Source organism: Phaenicophaeus curvirostris, chromosome 23 (genome assembly GCF_032191515.1).
Source record: "Phaenicophaeus curvirostris isolate KB17595 chromosome 23, BPBGC_Pcur_1.0, whole genome shotgun sequence".
Lineage (NCBI taxonomy): Eukaryota > Metazoa > Chordata > Aves > Cuculiformes > Cuculidae > Phaenicophaeus > Phaenicophaeus curvirostris.
In genome coordinates, this window is record NC_091414.1 from 4,764,051 (window position 1) to 4,783,431 (window position 19,381).

General features: G+C 50.1%; 1 protein-coding gene across 1 annotated transcript in view; it reads left to right on the forward strand.

The window, feature by feature from the left end:
* Positions 1–19,381, forward strand: part of RUNX3 (RUNX family transcription factor 3) — a 41,590-nt gene that overhangs the window by 4,980 nt on the left and 17,229 nt on the right. Inside the window, exon 3 of the mRNA XM_069875260.1 lies at positions 2,008–2,112. Coding sequence (XP_069731361.1) covers positions 2,008–2,112 — 105 coding nt within the window. The remainder of the gene's footprint in view (positions 1–2,007; positions 2,113–19,381) is intronic.

The window sequence follows — 19,381 nt, forward strand, 5'->3', positions numbered from 1 at the left end:
AGATATTCCTGTCTGCAGCGAGCTAGGGGGGGAACTGAAATGCAGGGAAATTAATTCACATGGAGAATAAAATATTAAAAATAATTTAAAATCAGATGTAGTAGTAATCAGGGAGCCAGGCACGGAGCTGCTGGGCTCAGCTTGGGTGTGCAGAGGGTTCTGTGTCTCCCAAAGCTGGACACACACAGATCCAGAGGCTCCCTCCCCTCCCTGGGAATTTCCTAAATAATTGCTCCTAATAATCCTCATTCTTGCATTCTCATTCTGCAAACCTGTTGCCAACAAATACTAAGTGCTGGTTATTTTTTCTGTGCCGGCACCCAGGAGCCTTCACGCTCCGCAGGCTCTTCCGTGCAGGTTGTCGGCGTGACCATCCCATCGGGGGTTAGAATTATATTAGGGAGGGTAAAAAAAAAAAATTCCTTTTTGTGCAGAAAATGACATGTAGGTTTGTACAGTGGTTAGTCCTGTTTTGAAAGCTGAGATAGGGCTGGAATTGATGCTTGTTGCCTGCGTTTCCCCCTTGCCTGATGCTCGCGGACAGAAAACTCTCCCACCTGGCATAATTGCAGCATGTTCTCTTGAGGAGATAATTTCATCATTTCATTTCTTGGTTTGTTCTTTTTTACCTTCTTGCTGTATAAATACCATTTTGTTTTGTTAGGGATGTTCTCGGGTCCAGCCCTGTAGATAGATGCTGGTCGGGTTCTGAAAAATCCCTAATTCCTTTAGGGAAAAAAGGGGAAAGGAGATGGATTCTTACTGCATTTGTTTGTGAAATAAAGGCTGGAGGAGCTCAGGGCGATCATACAGGCTGGGGTTTGCACCTCCAAAATACTCAATATCTTTGCAATCCCTTTGTGATTGCTCCTGGGAGCTTGGATAGACTCGATGATCCAGTGGGTCTCTTCCAACCTGGTTATTCTATGATTCTATGATTTGCATCCTCACATGTGCAGCCTTCCCCTTTACTCAGGGGAGTCCTGAATGGCTGGAGGCTCTGCTCTCCCCATCGTCTGGACACGGAGTGCGTGATGGCATCATAAATTGGACACGGGAGAGGGCAGAGGGTCTGGGTTGAGGCTGGATGGAAGAGGTGGCACCTGGGTGCAGGGCTGGCAACACCCTCCGTTACGCCAAAAGCATCTTTGGGGCTGCAAATGGAAATCTGTGCAGCTGGAGCAAGGGGTCACCCCTGTGGTTGTGCAAAATGGGGCTCCAAAGAGCTTTTTGCTGCTTCACCCATTTTTTTTTTTTTAAGGTATCTGACACCATGGCAGTATCTTAGCCCTTTCCCAGGTTCCTGGTCTCTGGTTTGAGCTGGGAAAAGGAGATGGTTCCCGCAGCTGCTGGGGTCACCTTCCTGGTGGCTGGATTCAGTCCCCATGGCAATTTCCAATTTCTGGCCCTTGCGTGAGGGCTGTGGATGCCCATTCAACCGAGAGTCCCTCCAACCATCCCCCTGTACATGCATCCACAAAGCCACCAGGTTTCCCCAGTGAACGCCAGCACCCACCACCCACAGTCTGATGCCATCTCACCATCTGGCTCCTGCAGGAGCATCCCGTGGGCACCAAGACCCAAACCCATCCCTCGTTAAGGGGGTCCCACATCCAGCGCTGCATTTCAGGGCCGGATTCCCATGGGAAAAGGGGAAGCATGGAGCAGGAAGGCACCAGGAAGCTGCTGTGGGTGGAGGGGTCGATATGAGGACAGGACAGGGGAGGGGGAGGACAAGTGACTTTTCCACCCAGGAAGGTCCTGGCTCCTGCCCTGAACCAGGTCCAAGCCTCTCTCCGCTGCAGCCAGCTGAACCCCAGAGGGAGCTGGCTGAGCTCTGTGTCTCGGCAATAAAGTCTCGTAAAATTAAATGATGTGTTTGGTGGATGTGGATATTTGTGTCTGAGCTTGCTCCAGCAAGAGCCTTGCGCTCCCACAAAAGCTGAACCCATGCAAATATCCTAATTTCTCTTTTTTATTTCCCCAACCCCCCTCCACCCTCCTTAGGAAAAAGCTTTACCCTGACGATCACCGTGTTCACCAACCCCACTCAAGTTGCGACCTATCACCGAGCCATTAAAGTTACTGTGGATGGACCCCGGGAGCCACGAAGTGAGTGATGCATTTTTTATTTGGGAGCTACTAAAGAGCTGGGGGGGGTGCAGGGAGCCGAGCTCTCCGTGGCCGAAGGATGCAGGGTACGGCTGGGCAAAACCTGCTGGAGTTGGCATTGCTTGAGGAGGCAACGAGATTGGGGTTGGCATGGTTGAGAGAGCACCGAGAGCTGCTTTTGTTTTACTTTATTAGGGTGCTGTGTATTCCTGCTGCTTGCTTGCTCTGCCTGCGCTCTGTATCCCATCAGGGAGCGATGTTTTTATAGCTCTGGTCCTTGGGAAACAGAGAAAACGCTCTGGGCTTTGACATCAAATGTGCAGAGGACTCAAATCCGGGGGTGCACAGGGCGTTTTGGGGTGGTGGGGTTGCAAATTTGGAGATGCTGTGCCTGGCTTTGGAGGCTGACTGGCTGATTATTAAACTAAAGAGGTTGCAGGTTTCCTCCTCGCTGTGCTCTCGTTTGTCTGTCTGTCCGCACGGGCCCAGGAGAGCTCGGTGAGCGCCTTTCCCTTTGGTTCGCGGCAGTTTCGCTTTCGTGTAAAGACTCTGGCTGGCAGTGCCCGCAGCCGGGGACTGCGCTGCTTGAGAAAACCAAAGAGACGATTCAACCGCAGAAACGTCTTTCTGTTTTGATCGAGGAGCTCTCTTGGGTGCAGGACGGTGCCTCTTGGCTGAAGGAGGCTCTTTGCAAAGGCAGCCGCAAACTTGCTGCTTTCCAGGCTGGTTTGAGCTCCCCTAGGCATCTCCTGCGATCGTGTGGGGAAACGCTCTGGTGCTTTGGCTGGAGGAGTTTCCTTTTGCCATAAGTATTATTTGCTCTGTGGGACCCCCTGTGTGCCAGGACCTCATCTCCAGAGCCTCCATCTCCAGCTTTTTCCTCCGGCTTCACCTTCCTGCTCGCTCAGCACCACCCCTGGGACTATAAAGCGGAGTTTGTTCCCTTCGCATGTAAAGCTGTCAGGGCTCAAATTGAAGGGAAACAGTTTGATCCTTCTAAATGCGCTTTAGAAAACATTTTCTGTTGATGCTGTCGCTGGGCCATTGGTGCCCCTTGATGTCCAGCCAGGTGGAGGCTGTTCCCTTGCCGAGGGGGTTTTGAGTTGCATCGGGGTTTGTTGGATTTTCTTCCCCCTTGATTTTTATCTCGGAGCGCGAGAGGCTTCACCAGGAGCCTGTCGAGCAGTCGGGCTGGAATTGCAACGCTGGCATAGAGGCGATTGCAATGCTGTTTGGTTTCTTTTAAGCCAGAAAGACAAGGCAGGTCCCTGTTGTGGGGCTGCGTGTGGAGCACGTGTGGGTCGTGGTGGGAGCTGCCGACACCGGGAACGGGCTCAGCCTGGGGCTGGGAGGGGAAAGCAGGCAGGGAATTTCACAACTCTTCCAGGTCAGGAATAGAAACCAGGTCTCCTGACTCCTGGCTCAGCCCTTTATCAGATCACCTTTCTAATAATAATAATAATCAGGAATGCATAAATAATAATACAAGGCGAGATAGTTACTACTCTTAGCGTTTGGTTTGTTCTGACTTCACCGACAGCCAAAACCCTCCGCTGAATCACACCCGTTCCTCCTGAATTTCAACATCTCACCCCATCGCTCCTGATCTTTAATTGAAATTTGTGATATGGAGGCAGCAGAGGCTTCGGAGCCAGGTGAGGAGCTGAGGGGCTGAGCTCACCCTGTGCTCCTTGGGTTGGGGCCACGGCTTGATGAGGCAAAACCAGAGGACGGGGCAGCTCGCCCTGGCTCTGACTTGCTGTGCCTGAGGGATGCTCATCCTGGGCTGATGACCTGGCCTGCAAGGTCAGCAGTTTACTGCTTTTTATTTTATTTTATTTTTCTGATTTCTGGACCTCATACTGTTTGTGCCAGAGGTGCAAGCTCCTTAAGAAGATCTGTGTGCTCTTTGTTTGCTGGTTCTGCTCTGGTCTTGTGTGGACCCCGCATCCCTGCACTCCCACAGCCCACACATTGCAGATCAAAGGAGTTTAAACCCAAGTTGTGAGATTTCTGGATTTTTTTTTCTTTCAGATAATCTTAGATTTATTGGCATTAAAGGTCATATTTTGATTCCCAGTTTGACCAGGGGCATAAATTCATGCTTGATGAAAATCCAGTGTCTTGCACTGGAAGAAAAAAAAAGATTTAAAAAAAACCCGACCCTTTTTGCCATGTTCTGGTTTGCGTTTTCTAATGAACCTGAAATTTAAAAAAATTAAATAATGCCCTTTGCCTTGCCCTCCCTGCGCTCCCCTCCCTGCAGAAAGCCTTGGCATGAAAAGACCATCTGCAAAATCATAGAATCACCAGGTTGGAGAAGACCCACTGGATCATCGAGTCCAAAAATGATCCAGGCTTGCTCCTTCATGGAAAATCAATGTATTTTTCCTGGTTAACCAGCCACTGGGTGGCTCTCCGGCACAGCACCCTTAGGTGCTGGCACCCATTCGGATCCCCAGTCGGCAGAAGGAGCTGGTAGAGCCTCTTATTTCCTATATTTGGCTAAACACAATGGCTCACTTGACTTTGGGAGGCAAGAGCAGCCAGCAGGAATTGCAATTTTTGTGTGTGTATATATTATATATTATTTTTTTGCATATATATATACTCACACACACATATATATATATGTATGCAAGTAGATACACGTGTATTGTGTGTGTATAAAAAATATATGGGTTTATTTTCCCCTTCTTGGCCGTAGTGTTGCAGATGAGAGGAACTCGATGTGCTTGAGCTTCGGGATGTGGGGCTGGGAAGGGGCTGGTGTGAGCAGGCAGAAAAGCACCCTTAATGTGGAAAGAATTGGGCATTTGTCTTGGTATCCTGGGAAAGCCCTGGGCATCGTCTTCTCAGATGCGGTGAAATTCCTCCAGCAAATGTTCTCGTGGGGTTTCGGGGCCAGAAACGCGGCTGGGCTCCATGCCCCAGTTCTGAGCATCCCATTCATCTTCCACCCCTGTCCCATCGCTTCATCTCAGCCCTTGAGCAAGTCTTTTAACTAAAGCTGTGCCCAGCGAAACTTCTGAGGAGTCTGAAATCAAGTCGAGTTGGGTGAGAAATTGCAGGGAAGTGCAATTTCAAGCAGAGCCCCTCACAGGGCTGGGGAACGAAGCCTGGATTGGGGGACCAGGACAGCTGAACCACAGTGTTGGAGACACTCAAGTGCACTCGTTTGAAGGACTCACAGCTCGGTGATGAGCAGTGCTTGGGGCTGATAGCAGTGATGGTTTTGGCTTAGCTGCTCAGCCATAGTCCCCAAGAATCAAGGAATGGTTGGAAGGGACCTCAAAGCCCATCCATCCCTGCCATAGGCAGGGACACCTCCCACTGGATCAGGGGCTCCAAGCCCCGTCCAGCCTGGCCTTGAACCCCTCCAGGGATGGGGCAGCCGCCACTGCTCTGGGCTCCCTCCAAAGTGACCCACACACTTTTTTGATTATTTTTTCTTTTTTTTTTTCCTCGTGCTCATGGTCTTTCTGGAGAGAAATAGGACTTTTTTTTTTTCAAGTTGACACCTTAGCTATAAACAAATGGCGCAGCGGGTGCCAAGTGTTGACATACTTTGTACAAACAGGAAGTAATAAAATATTTGAGCTTCCTGTGGAATTTCCTCCTTCCCCCCCTCAGCTCTTTATTTAGCAAGAGCCCGACTCGGCCGAGCTGCAGCCCTACAAAGCCCTCTCGCATCCACAGCTGCTTGCAAAATAATCCATGAGAGGCAGAACGTGGCAAAAGGAATAGCTGGAAGCTACATGGGGAGGTTTAGTCTGTTCCTGGGTAAAGGGGAGCATCTCTGGGCCTCCCCCATCACACTCACCTGCTGGCTGCCTTCCCTTTCCCCTTCCCTCCCACTTCCCTCCCTTCCTCTCTGCTGTCACTTTTTCCAACCATTTTCACTTGTTCTCCTCCTTGCAGCACCAGCCCCTTGCTGCCCAAGCCCTAGAACTCTTGTGTAAAGTCCTTTTTCCTACTGTCCAGCTTGAACCTCCCCTGGCAGAGCTTGAGGCCATTCCCTCTCGTCCTGCCCCCTTGGGGCTCTTCTCTTGGGAGAAGAGCCCAGCTCCCTCCTCTCCACAACCTCCTTTCAGGGAGTTGGAGAGAGCAATGAGGTCTCCCCTCAGCCTCCTCTTCTCCAGGCTAAACACCCCCAGCTCTCTCAGCCGCTCCTCTTGTTCTCCAGCCCCTTCCCCAGCTTCTTTGCTCTTCTCTGGACTTGCTCCAGAGCCTCAACATCCTTCTTGTGGTGAGGGGCCCAGAACTGAACACAGGATTCGAGGAGCGGTCTCCCCAGTGCCGAGTCCAGAGGGAGAAGAACCTCCCTGGCCCTGCTGGCCACGCCGTGTCTGATCCAAGCCAAGATGCCATTGGCCTTCTTGGCCCCCTGGGCCACTGCTGGCTCATGTTCAGTCGCTGTCAACCAACACCCCCAGGTCCCTCTCCTCCAGGCAGCTTCCAGCCAGACTTCTCCTAGTCTGTAGCACTGCTTTCTATGCTTCTATGACTTGATCACCCATCATAACCCACATCAATACCCAGCCATGCTTGCCCGAGGTAAAAAACCATCCTACTGTCTCTAAGCACCCACAAAGCCTTGTGTGAGGAGGTAGAAAGAGGTGCAAGGCTCTGCTGGGACATCCAGAGACCTATTTGCTTGCATGGTGAGATCTTGGACCATTTTGAGTGCAAAGTTGCTTCCAGAGGTTTAGTGCTGTGTAAAGAAGGTGGTGGAGAGGAGGGAGCTGGGCTTTTCTCCCAAGGGACAGGGGACAGGACGAGAGGGAATGGCCTCAAGCTCCACCAGGGGAGGTTTAGGCTGAGCATTGAGAAAAAAATTTTTCGTGGAAAGGGTCATTGGGCCCTGTCAGAGGCTGCCCAGGGAGGTGGTTGAGTCACCTTCCCTGGAGGGGTTTAAGGGACAGATGGACAAGGTGCTGAGGGACATGATTCAGTGATTGATGGGAATGGTTGGTCTCAATGATCAGGTGGGTCTTTTCCACAACCTCCTTTCAGGTAGCTGTAGAGAGCAATGTGGTCTCCCCTCAGCCTCCTCTTCTCTAGAGTAAACACCCCCAGCTCTCTCAGCCATTCCTCATAAGGCCTTGGACCAGGAGGAGGAGGCGTTCATGACCGGGTTTCCCCTGGCCAGGCAAGACCATTCCATAACCCCTCTCCATCTTGTCCCTGCAGGGTATTTATGGCTGGGCACCATCCTGCACAGGCACAAATCGCCTCTGTAGCCGCTTTTTCTCCCCCAAATGCTCCTTCCCCCCATGTCCCATGGGAGGGATTGATGGAGCTTGTGCCATCCTGAAGGGGACAGCCCAGCAGCCACCGCTCTCGCTCACCCCAAACACCCGCTCCGCCTTGCACGGCACGTAGCCGGCGGGTGGAAAGGCTTCTCACCTCCCACAGCTCTGATTCGTTTCCAAGAACCGCTGCTTTTTTGCTTTCGTATTTTTGAAAACCTCAGCTGGGTGAGGGTTTCCCTCCCTGCCGGCCCCCCACACGTGACGTCAGCTCCTGCCACAGCCCAGCCCTGCACTCTTAGCTGGGAAATGAAGAGTTTGGGATCTGAAAAGGGTGAAACCCCCTTGTTTGTGCCTGTGTGAAGTGTTAGTGGCATCTTTGTCCCCAGGGTGCTGGCATTCAGCGAGTGCAGAAGGTTGTGGCTTGGGTACTGGCTGCCCTTGAGCATCCTGTGCACTGGGAGCTCTTGACTTCAAGTATGGGGCAAAAAAAGGCAAAAACCCTCAAAAATGGGAGAAAGATTGATTGTGAAGGGAAAAAATCCTGCCTGTCAATCTATCCTGAAGTTTGTTGACAGTGGGGTGCTGGGGTGGCCGCAGGACGGGGGTGCCTGAGGCCCTGGGTGTCCCCAGAAAGGCCAAGCACATTTCTTCCAGCTGCACTTGTGCAGCCAGGGAGAAGAAAGGGTTGTATCAGCACTTACCAGGGATGATGCGTAACCTTGTGGCTTCTTTATCCACCTTGTAGCCGTGCTGATAAAGGCAGTGCCCTGAACCACCCCGTCCTGCATCAGACACACCTTGGCACCACTGCCTCCACCCCCATATCTCACCACCTCCATCTCGGTTCTCATCCCACGCCCAGCACCTCGCTAGCCTTGGCTCCCCAAACCCTGGTGTGTCCACAAATCACCCTGAAAAAGCCTTTCTCACTTTTTTGTTTTAATGTCATGTGCAGCCTAATCCATTTTTATTGAGTTCAGATGAGTCTGTGCTGTGGATTGGGTTTTTCCTCACTTTTATTCCTAGTAGATGCTCCAGTCTGAGGCTAGAGAGAAAAATGATCTGCAGGACCATACTATCAACGATTGCTACTGATACTAGCAATCCCCCTCACTCCTTTCTCTGTCCATCGTAGCTGCAGATGAGTCTGAGATTTGCTACCAGCAGTAGTAAAACTGAAACCCATTTTACTCGGGGAAGGGAAAAAAGATGTAACGTTCCACCCTGTTAATCCGAACAAGCTCTGCAGAGACACCAAAATGATGGTAACAACTAGAAATCAGCAGGGGTTCCCTTTGAGATGGTGCTGCCCTAGTCTGAGCCTCCTATCCTGCCCATGGGGTTTGGGCAGGCGTGTGGAAGGCTGAGTCCCCAGGTTTTCTTCTTGCAGGTAACAAGTGATAGGACAAGAGGAAACGGCCTCCAGTTGCACAAGGGGAGGTTTAGATTGGATATTAGAAAGTATTTCTTTACCAAAAGAGCGATGAAACACTGGCGGAGGCTGCCCAGGGCAGTGGTCGAGTCTCCATCACTGGAGGGGTTCAAAAAACATGTAGACATGGCAATTGGGGACACAGTTTAGTCAGCACAGTGGTTGGGCTGACAGTTGGACTGGATGATCTTAGAGGTCTTTTCCCACCTTCATTCTATGATTCTATGCACTGGTGAGACCGCTCCTCGAATACTGTGTTCAGTTCTGGGCCCCTCACCATAAGAAGGATGTTGAGGCTCTGGAGCGAGTCCAGAGAAGGGCAATGAAGCTGGTGAAGGGGCTGGAGAACAAGAGGAGCGGCTGAGAGAGCTGGGGGTGTTTAGCCTGGAGAAGAGGAGGCTGAGGGGTGACCTCATTGCTCTCTACAACTACCTGAAAGGAGGTTGTGGAGAGGAGGGTGCTGGCCTCTTCTCCCAAGTGACAGGGGACAGGACAAGAGGGAATGGCCTCAAGCTCCACCAGGGGAGGTTTAGGCTAGACGTTAGGAAAAAATTCTTTACAGAAAGGGTCATTGGTCCCTGGCAGAGGCTGCCCAGGGAGGGGGTTGAGTCACCTTCCCTGGAGGTGTTTAAGGCACAGGTGGACGAGGTGCTGAGGGACATGGGTTAGTGTTTGATAGGAACGGTTGGACTCGATGATCCGGTGAGTCTCTTCCAACCTGGTTGTTCTGTGATTCTGTGATTCTGTGATACGATTCTATGATTTGTATTCACTATAGGCTGCACGGGGAAGCTTCAGTGCTTTAATTTGGATGGTTGCACACGTGGAGTTGGTCCGTACGCATCCCTGCAGCGATGCCTTTCCCCTTTCTGCTCAGCTTTGACCCCCAAACCAGCCCCGTGGCTTTGCTGCCCCATTCCTAGTCTCTATTTATTTGAAAGTGAGGGCCGTTTGCCCAGAGCTGCGGTTGCGTGGCAGCTGGGTGAGGCCGAAGAGCTGAGTCAGCCCCTCCTCACCGACCACAGGGCTCAGATTCGGGGGGTTTCAGCGTCGTGGGCTTCCCCGTGGCATGAGTTCCAGGCTCCTGTTTGTTTTTCCTGGGGTACAGCAGCCCTGCACAAACCTATTTCTTTAGCAGCGTTCTGGTTTTATGCCTAAATGGCTTAAATGCCATTAAAAGTACAAAATGTCTTGTTTAATGTATTGCAGAGCTGGTTATTATTGCCTTTATAACTTTTGGATAGCGATGTCTTTAAAAGCACTGGTGGTTGCTGGTGAGATTTCTGACTCCCTGCGGATTGTAGCAGAGAGCAACTCTTCATTTGAGGGAGGGGAAGAGAAGAGAGAAAAGGATAAAGCAGAAACATTTCTGTTATCCTTGAAAAAAGTGACCGATCCATGAATTCACCCATCCCATCCTGGCCCTGCCAGGTGCTGTAGTACGTGGTGTCCTCTCGTGGAAGGGAAATTGCTGGCTCTTTTGAGAAAGGCAGGGCTGGTGCCAGGAACCCCATGGGAAAGCTGTTGTTTGCCCCCCAAACCTGGTGTCTTGGGATGCTTTGAACCTGTGCTGGGAGGGGATTTGTGCAAATCTACTCTGCGCTTCTTCCGCACAGAGGGGAAAAAAGGGACTGTCTCATGGGTTTGTTATGAATTGAAGCAACTTTGAGAGAAGAGCGCTGCAGGGAGGCTTGGGGAGATGCATCGGGGCATGAATCCAGATGGTGAAACGAAACCCGGAGGGGACACACGGGGGAATCAGGATCTACCGAGTGGCAGAAACAGGTATGAGCCAGCAGCCAAAATAGCTGAGGATGAAGAAGAGGGAGTGATGCAGTCGGATAGGGTTACAGGATGGGAGTCAAAGAGGAGCAAAGGCAAAACAATCCCCTCTTACGATATTCCTATGGGTAATTTTGGAACCCCGCAGTCCGTAGGGTGCCAGGGTTGGTGCCACCCCGTGTTTGCTGTGTCTTTTACCCTCAGAGGTTTGATATGGCTTTGGGAAGTACTTGGAGAAGAGATCATATATTATCAGAGGGTCTTGCACTTCTCAGAAGCTCAAATGGAGACCCAGGACTGAGTCGTGCCAGTATTGTCCGCTTCCAGATCTTTATCTTGGCAAAGAGGCTTCCTCATGGGGATGCGTAAAACTTGAACTTGAGATGTTTCTGTAATTAAAAGCAGGCTCAGTGCTGAAGTGCTCCCATGGGGTGATAGTTTTGGGTATTATTAGGGTCTTTTGTTTTATTCCTCTGCGTGTCCTTAGCTAGTTATAAATACAGAGACATTTCCCAGTTTGTCCAGGAACTAGAAAGAAAAAGGGAGGGAGGAAATGATAAAGGGAAAATAAGGAAAACACAAACGAAAAAAATCAATCAAACCAATAAGATCATTTAAATAACTAAACAAACTCACCACTTCCTGGATAGTAGTCAATGTAAAAATATTGTGATTTTTTCTAATTTAAAATGTGGCACGTAAATACCCTGATTTCCCAATTCTTGAGCCTTGTCTCCTCCTCTGGGGAGGAAGAGAAGGAAATCCGGAGTAACACTTTCTTGCTTCTGTATTAACTCCCTACTCTGGACCTGCTGCAGCCACTTGAAATGGATGTTTAAAAGAAACCCCGCAGGCTCTATACGATGCCCGGGAGCGTTGCCATCACTCTTGCTGGTGGGGACCTCCCGTGGTGCTTCGTGGTGTGATTCTCCATGGGAGCCCTTGGGCATGGGGGTTGCTGCTGCCCGGGACTGATCCTGGCCACGCTTCACTCTCTGATTTTACCAGATGGAGCACGTGCAGAGTTCAAGGGTCTCTGCTTCTCCCCGTGCTGATCCAGCTCCACGAAGGGTCCAGCCTGGAGGAGCAAAAGAACTTTTTGGGGTGTCCTGAAGCAAGGCAAGCATGGGAAATCCAACATATTTTAATCTTCTAGATTTCTTCGAGAGCCCTGGCCACCCTGTTTGTCCTGCATGGAGACCGTTCAGCTCCATCGCATCCTTCTCTCTCCCATCTGCTCTTTGGATGGAGGCAAATAAAAAGCCAATGCTGACTGGGGCCAAGGGGCTGGGAGGATGGCACGAGATCGCTGCTGTCACTGCACAGCCCACCAAGGAGCTCAAGAGGGGCATGATGTACCACTTGCTTTCTGCCAGATCCCTTAAAAACCACCCTAACACCCCATTTATCGGGACTTTCACTGCGAGCAGCCACGTGGGAGGCAACGGAGGAGGCAGAACCCGCATCTCAGAGCACGATGAAGGCCCAGGGGTGGTGGGACAGCAGCCGGTCCTTGGGTGGGGAGGGATGAGGAGATGCTGGCGCAAGGCTTGGGGTTCCCAAGTTCATGTAGGAGCCCTTGCAAATCGGTGCTTGCTGTGAAGGAGGGTTTCTCTGTATTCCCATCGCTAATGTGTTTTGATCCTGGTGGGGAAATTTGCACCCTTTGGTATCTGCCCAGACCATCCAGGGCAGTGTTCTCTTGCAGAGGCAGTTCAGGACGGTTGTTGATACATGCATCGCAAGAAATTATGTTCAGCTACCTCCTCCTCTAATTTCTTATAGGTGCTGCGATCCAGTTAACCCCTTCAGGGCCCAATCCTGCAAAGTCAAAGAAAAGGGAAGTTGGGGCTCAGCTCCATGAGGGGCGATGGATCAAAATCCTTTGGGGAGAAAAGCAGCCTGGCACTGGGTTCCAGGAGATTAGGTTGTGCAAGCACCCAGCCCCAGGGCATCCCTGCTCCCTTGACAGGGCACAGGGATGCCCTGGGGAGCACCTGGGGACTTGCAGAGCATTCCCTGGGCAGAGCAAACTGGGGACAAAGGTTTCCCAACTGCACTTGAAGCCAGGGGTTTGCATCACCTGGGTATTCAGTGCTGCAGCTCAAGGCTGTAATGCCAGCCTCAGAACCAAAACTATATGGGCTCCAAGAAATTAATTCCTTTAATTATTTTATTTGCCACATACAGTGTGTTCTACTTCTCCTTTTATAACCACTTGGTGCATCATAACTTCAGAATAATTTCACTTAAAAATGGCTAATATTTTCTAAGAAAAACAGTAGTAGAAATCAGCACAGGGAAATTATTTTTGCTTGCATTGTACAAAGAAATCTTTGTTGAAATTGGTTGCAACACCTCCTGCTTTTGAAAGCTTCAGGAAAACTCCAGTGCACGATTCTTACCTGGGCTGGAAGAGGCATACCTGCTCTGGCTTCAAAAATAAATTGGAATTGGAGAAGCAGGCATTGACAGCGTGTTTGGAAGAGTCTAAACTGGAGCAAAAGGTTCTCTGGTGGATGGGGATGTTTGGAGAACTGAGTTTCATTGAAGGCTTCATGCATGGTCTAGTGTTTGATAGGAATGGTTGGACTCGATGATCCGGTGAGTCTCTTCCCACCTGGTGATTCGATGATTCTATGAAGATGTGGGCTGTGTTTCCGTGCAGCACACAGGGGCAAGTTGTACCAGATGCTGTACAAATAAATGGTGAAAGAAATTCCTGTGGAGTCCAGCGGTGCAGCCCCAACAGAGCCTTGCAAAGGGACAAGTGGGCTGGGATGCAGGTGGCACTAAAGAGGAGTATCTGGGAGTATTTACAGCAAGGATGTTGATGAGCATCTCTCCTTTGTGAAGGGGCAAGTGTTTTGCCCTGTGCCTCAGTTTTACCCATTTGTAAAGTGGATCTAATAACCCGCTGGGCAATGGGGGTGTGTGTGGAGGTTGTTGCTGATGAGGATTTATTTAGGTTGAACATTAGGAAAAAAAAATTTCACAGAAAGCGTCATTGGGCACTGGCAGAGGGAGTGGACCCTGAACCCCCTCAACCCCAGGGAGGGGGTTGAGTCACCTTCCCTGGAGGGGTTTAAGGGATGGGTGGACGAGGTGCTGAGGGACATGGGTTAGTGATTGATGGGAATGGCTGGACTCGATGATGCGGTGGGTCTTTTCCAACCTGGTGATTCTATGATTCTATTGACCTGTAGCTGAGACCGTGTGTTGCAGGTTTATTAATGCAATGTGACTCTGCTTTCCTCGGGCAGGATTTGCAAGCTCGGGAGGAGAGTGCGAAAGGTCACAGATTGGAGAAGAGAAAATAAAATAGTCAGTGCTAAAAGGCAGGTTTCATTTCAGGGAAGACAACAGCTAAAGGACCAGAACTATCAAACAAAACCACAAGATCACATCAGATGTCAGGGCAGGACACATCTTGTTTCTCCCTCGCAAAAGGGCTTATCAGCACAACCAATCACTTTGATGATGTGGTGGAGGGAGGAAGAGGATTTGACTCAGAGTGAGATGAAATTTAGTTCCTAAGACCCTTCTCTTCCGTTGCCAGAGACCAGTCACCTGTTCTGCACTCAGACAGAGATAAATCATCTCCTGCAGCGGAAGGTGCTTAGACATGATTTTGCATTATTTCATTGTGTTCTTTCCAGTGAATCTGCGTGGTGTAGTGAGAGAGGGCAGGATGCCGTGAGCATCCCCGGTGCTCGCTGCAGCCTCCGAGCCCGTGCTCAGGGGATGATGGCAGTGGGAAGGTGCTGAGCAGGCAAGCCCTGTGATGCTGTTCCTCCCCATCTGGAGGTTCCCAGCCAAGCACATCCTGAAACCACACGCGGGAGTGAGTAGAAGCTTGGCAGCCCAATGCTGCCCGCAGCCTGGGAGCTCGTGCACAGCTCTGCTCTTTTGGCTTTGGAGGAGCAGTGTTGCAGAGAGGATTTAGGGCGCTGTGCAGGTAGCATTGCTCTGGGACTCTTGCTTATAGCATTGCTCTGTGTGTGCTGGCAAAGCTCATCACGAGATGTAATTATCTTACATACCAGCCAGTCTCTGGAGATGGAGCCTGGAGCTTAGTCCTGGGATCAGGGCATATTAACATGCGAAGTCAGGGCTCAGCTCCAGCTCTGTCCTAGGGCAAAGGGGAAACCCAGCACTCAGCATCCTCAAACCTTGGGAAAGTTTGGGTCTGATCTGGGTTGTGCTGCGTAACCAAGAGCACAGAAGCAGCTGGCAAAATGCTCCTGCACCCAGTTGGCTGCTGCATGGCCCTGCAGCATGGGATGCATCTCATACCCATTGGCTGCAACACAGCACATTCCTTGCACAGGTCTGAACCCAGCAAGCGGTCCTCCCCATCCTGGGCAGAGTATCCTGAACCAGTGTCACCCCAAGGAATTTGATGTGTTTGCCCTAATTGTACAGGTTATTAACTGGGAAAAACCAGCTGTACTGGTACCGCACAGGTCCCCGTTGAAGTTGTTAGATAGCAGGCATTAACTCAGTGTAAACTGGCATCACTCCACTGATCTGTGCAGTGACAGCTAATTTATGCAGTTGAAAATGTGATCTCACACATGACTGAAGCAACACCAGCTGGATGTCCTTGAGATCTGTCTGCTTACTCTCAAGCACCCAGCTTTGAAATCTTTGAATCAAGAGTTTTGCAGAACTCCACGAGGGCTGGATCACAGCCCATAAATGAATTTTGCCTTCCTGGAAATGGGAGCAAACTGCAGAGAAGTCAGCAAGGTGATGGGTTTTGCACCCTGTTATAAGAGTTGCTGTGTTTCCTACAGATGTGCACCCAGCTGTCAGTTTGTGACACACGGGGTGAAGTTCTCAGATCTGCAAATCAAAACTTTTAAACCCCACCTAATTCACTCTGCAGTCTCAGAGCCAGATTTTCAGAGGTCTTTAAGGATGGGAAGATGCAGGAAAGCACTCGTGGGGATTTTCAGCAATGCACAAGTGCATTAAATGCTTAAACCTGATGAATTTTACCCAGTCTGCTCCTGAGAATGCCCCTAGCTTTCCCTGCACTGTTAAGTGCTTTAAATGTCTTTGCAAATTCAGAAAGATTCAGCCTCCCTGCTGAAACCCTGGGAATGGGGAGCCCATGTCCTTCAGGAATTCGTGCTGAAGTTGCATGGAAATTCGGGCGTGATGTTCCTTTTGATTTGAACATGGGCCACGGTGCTCGCATCCCAAGGAGCTTTTGCAAATGCTACCCTGGATTTCTGTTTCAATATCTGAATTAAAGCCCTGCTTTATTTTTCCAGCCAGAGGGCTTAGTTTTGGGGTCTCCCAGTGTAATAGAAGGCCACAATAGGATTTATCAGAAGCTGCCCGGCTTGCAAGTCCTCCCATTGCAGGGTGGGCAGGGAGAGAGGCAGAGTCGAAGTCAAGGGACTAACCCGTAAGCGAGAGGAGATTAGGAGCTTGCAAAGCCAGCTAATCAATACCAGGCTGCCTCGAACGAACATCTCTCCCGCTGCTGGAGCTTCAGACAGTAAAAAACCTACTGTAAATGCAACATATCTCTGTGCTTCCTGCCAGCTGGCCGGGAGCCAGCCTATTTCCTTCAAAAAAAAAGAAAAGGGATATTTATTTTCATCCTTTTAGAGGCAGCCAAGTCATCTCAGACCACCACCAGCTAAAAAAGCTTTATAAATTAGCAGGCTGCTGCTGCTTTCTTTTTTTTTTTCCTTAATTCTCTCCCCCACCCCCTTAAATATTATTTTCCTTTCGTTGTTCAAGTCAGTGTAAATCCTCTGCCAGGACATGCGAGCCGAGGCGCATTGCGACACACTTGCCTTTCTCTCCAAGCTGGAGAAGGACAGTAGCGGTAGTGTCTCACGAAAGCCAGAGGAAACCAAAGCAAAGCCTCGCCGTGACTGATTCTCCTTCCAAATGGCATAAGCAGGCCAACTTCAAACATGTGAATAATGAGTTATCTGTGCTTGACTTTGTTCAGCAGCAGAAGAGACGGTTCCCTCTAATGTTTTCCTCCTGCTCCCTCCTGTGAACTCCTGGGCTTCAACTTTTACAAGTGGGCTGAAGTAGCACTGTCACTTGCCAGCTGCTGCAGCTCGGTGGAGATCTCTGTCCTCCTCCACGGAGATGTCCTCTTTGAGTCCCTTCCAGCTGCCATCTCCCTGCTATCCTCCCCTCCCTTTTTTTTCTGGTTGTGGGGCTGCACCGAATTCTTCTTGGCAGGGAATTTCCCATGGCGAGTCTGGAGCCGGAGGTGGGTTTCCAGGGAGCACCTGAGGGATGTTCATGTCTTGCGTTATAGGTGTGCAAAGATGAAACCAGCCCAACATCTGCTGTAAGGGACAGGCCCTCTGTTCCCATAACACAGACGTTTCACATGTGGCTTGTTTCTGGAGCACAAGCCAGGACTTGATAGTCTAGCCGAGACTCAGACTGGGAAAAAAGTCAACCCTCTGTAGAGGATTGATGTGTCTCTCTGAAGTACCCATTTTGAGGGCTACAAGAGGTATCTGAAAGGTGTTTTGTGCATTGAGATGGAGTTTTATCCGCTGCTGATTGCTTTCTTGTGGTCCATTCTCACAGACGTGTAGAGACTAAGCCACTGGGTTGTGTGCAGCATGACTGCACAGAGTGCTTCTGGTGAGCTCCTCCTCAGCTAAGCCGTAGAGTCTGGCTGTTAATGTACAACCAGAGCCTTAGGTGGAGGATTCTACTTGCCAGCAGGATGCTTGGAGCCTTGTTTTGAAGGTGGACGTGCAGGGGCCTTTGTGGCCACTGATGGCTCAGTCTAAGCTGCTGCCCCAGCCCGTGCTACACTCTCATGGTTCTTGTCTCCTCATCAGTGGAGCTAAGGAAATTATCTACAAATGTGTGTGTTAATGAACATCCTCCCCGAGCTGAAACGCTCCGCGTTTCCTTCACTCCAGCTTGCCACCAGCATTTCGCAGCAAGGCGCCTGAGGAGGGCCAAGCCACTTCCCACCATCTGCTCTCCCACCCTTGAGTAGTACAGGGCTACGGGGATGAACATGACATCCAAATCCAAACTCGTGAGATCAGAGAGCAGGCTGTGCAACTCCTTTTCTCTCCTGACTGTAATCCCATCTACATCTAAGCACAGATAAATTAGGGGAGCAGGACCCCAGGCACCTCAAAGTGGTTTTTTTTCAAATCAAATCTGCCAGCTCAGAGATTTTGGTATCACTCAAGGCATGAAGATCCTGGAGCCCCTTCCTACCTTTGATCAACTTTATATTCTGCATCTCAGCAATCTGGGGAAATGACCTGCTGTTGGTGAACATTGCGGACACCCCCTCCTCTGCCTGGAAACCCTATCCAGGTCCCAGCTTCAGAAGCCACATCAAGTTGCACATTCCTAGAAGGAAGCACAGGGTCTGTTTGGTCTTTGAAATGTTTTAGTGCAGAAAGCATGTCTTTAAATCATAGCTTTGAGGGCCTGAGCTCCAGTGCAGAGTACACTGTTTCGCTGTCTGCATTCCAAGGAAACACCCAAAACTTCCAGTATGCTTCTTATTACTGGCCTAAAGTGTCAAATTCACATCAGCTCTTCCAGCTGGGAAGTGTTCAATGGGATCGTTTGTTTGATATGCTGATACAGATCTTGTTATTACATCAGGATCGTAGGTGATCTGTGAATGTTTACATCATGTCACGTTCAGTATCGGAGTTGACTGAATCAGAAACCCGATCCAGCATTAAAACCCTTGTGCTGTTGACAAGAAGTGCCTCAGGCCAGTAGCTGCTGTCATTTTATAGTACTAAGGACTACTGCTTCCATAAATACTGACCTGCAAGCCAGTGCTAGCACAGCAGGAAATACAGTGCAAAATCTCCAACCCAACAGCAGGTTTCATGCCCCAAAATTCACAGACTGGGGTGATTATGACTTCTCAGATAGATTTCTTGGGATGTGGTCTGGAGCTGCTTGAAGTCAATTCAAAATCCACCCACTGGCTTTTGGAGGCTTTGAGTCAATCCTTGGGTTACGCTAGAAACCACCTTCCACTTCTCTAAGGTATGAGCTATTGTTCACTTGATGACATTGTTTTCCTCTCCCTGACAGCTGTGGGTGGATGGGGAAGGGCTTTTAATGAAGCCAACCGCTGCAGAAATTAAAAAGCTCGGGTTGTTCTGATGAAAGAAACCCATTAATAGCAATTCTCTCTTGCGTGACAAAGTCTGACGTCCCTAGCTCTAAGTGACAAGAGGCAGGAAGTCCTGGGGAGACAGCCTGTACCAAAGAGGGTTGGCAGACCAGGGTGGTGGTTTTTAACTCATTTGCTGCCTTGTTTCATGTGCTGTAGCACTGCCAGGTCCCAGTCATGGAGATAGAATGAGACACAAACTGGAGGGTGTCTAGGAGAGCTAGGAAGTGTCCTGATGGTACCACTCTCTCCTCTGGGTTTTCACTCCTAAATGAGCTTCTTTGTTTGCCTTGATTTGCATTTGCATCCAGTTTTCTACTTCCATTTTATCAGGAGAGCGTTAGGGGTTTGTTTGGTTTTTTTTGGTTTTTTGGTTTGGTAATCATAGAATCATGGAACAGTTTGGGTTGGAAGGGACCTTAAAGTTCATCTGGTTTCAAACCCCCGTGATGGACAGGGAAACCTTCTACTGGATCAGGTGGCTCAAAGCCCCATCCGAGCTGGCCTGGAACACCTCCAGGGATGGAGCATCCACAGTTTCTCTGGACAGTCTGTTCTAGTGCCTCACAGGGAAAAATTTCTTCCTAATAGCTAATCTAAATCTCCCCTCTCTCAGCTTAAGCGTTGGATCTCCCCGCA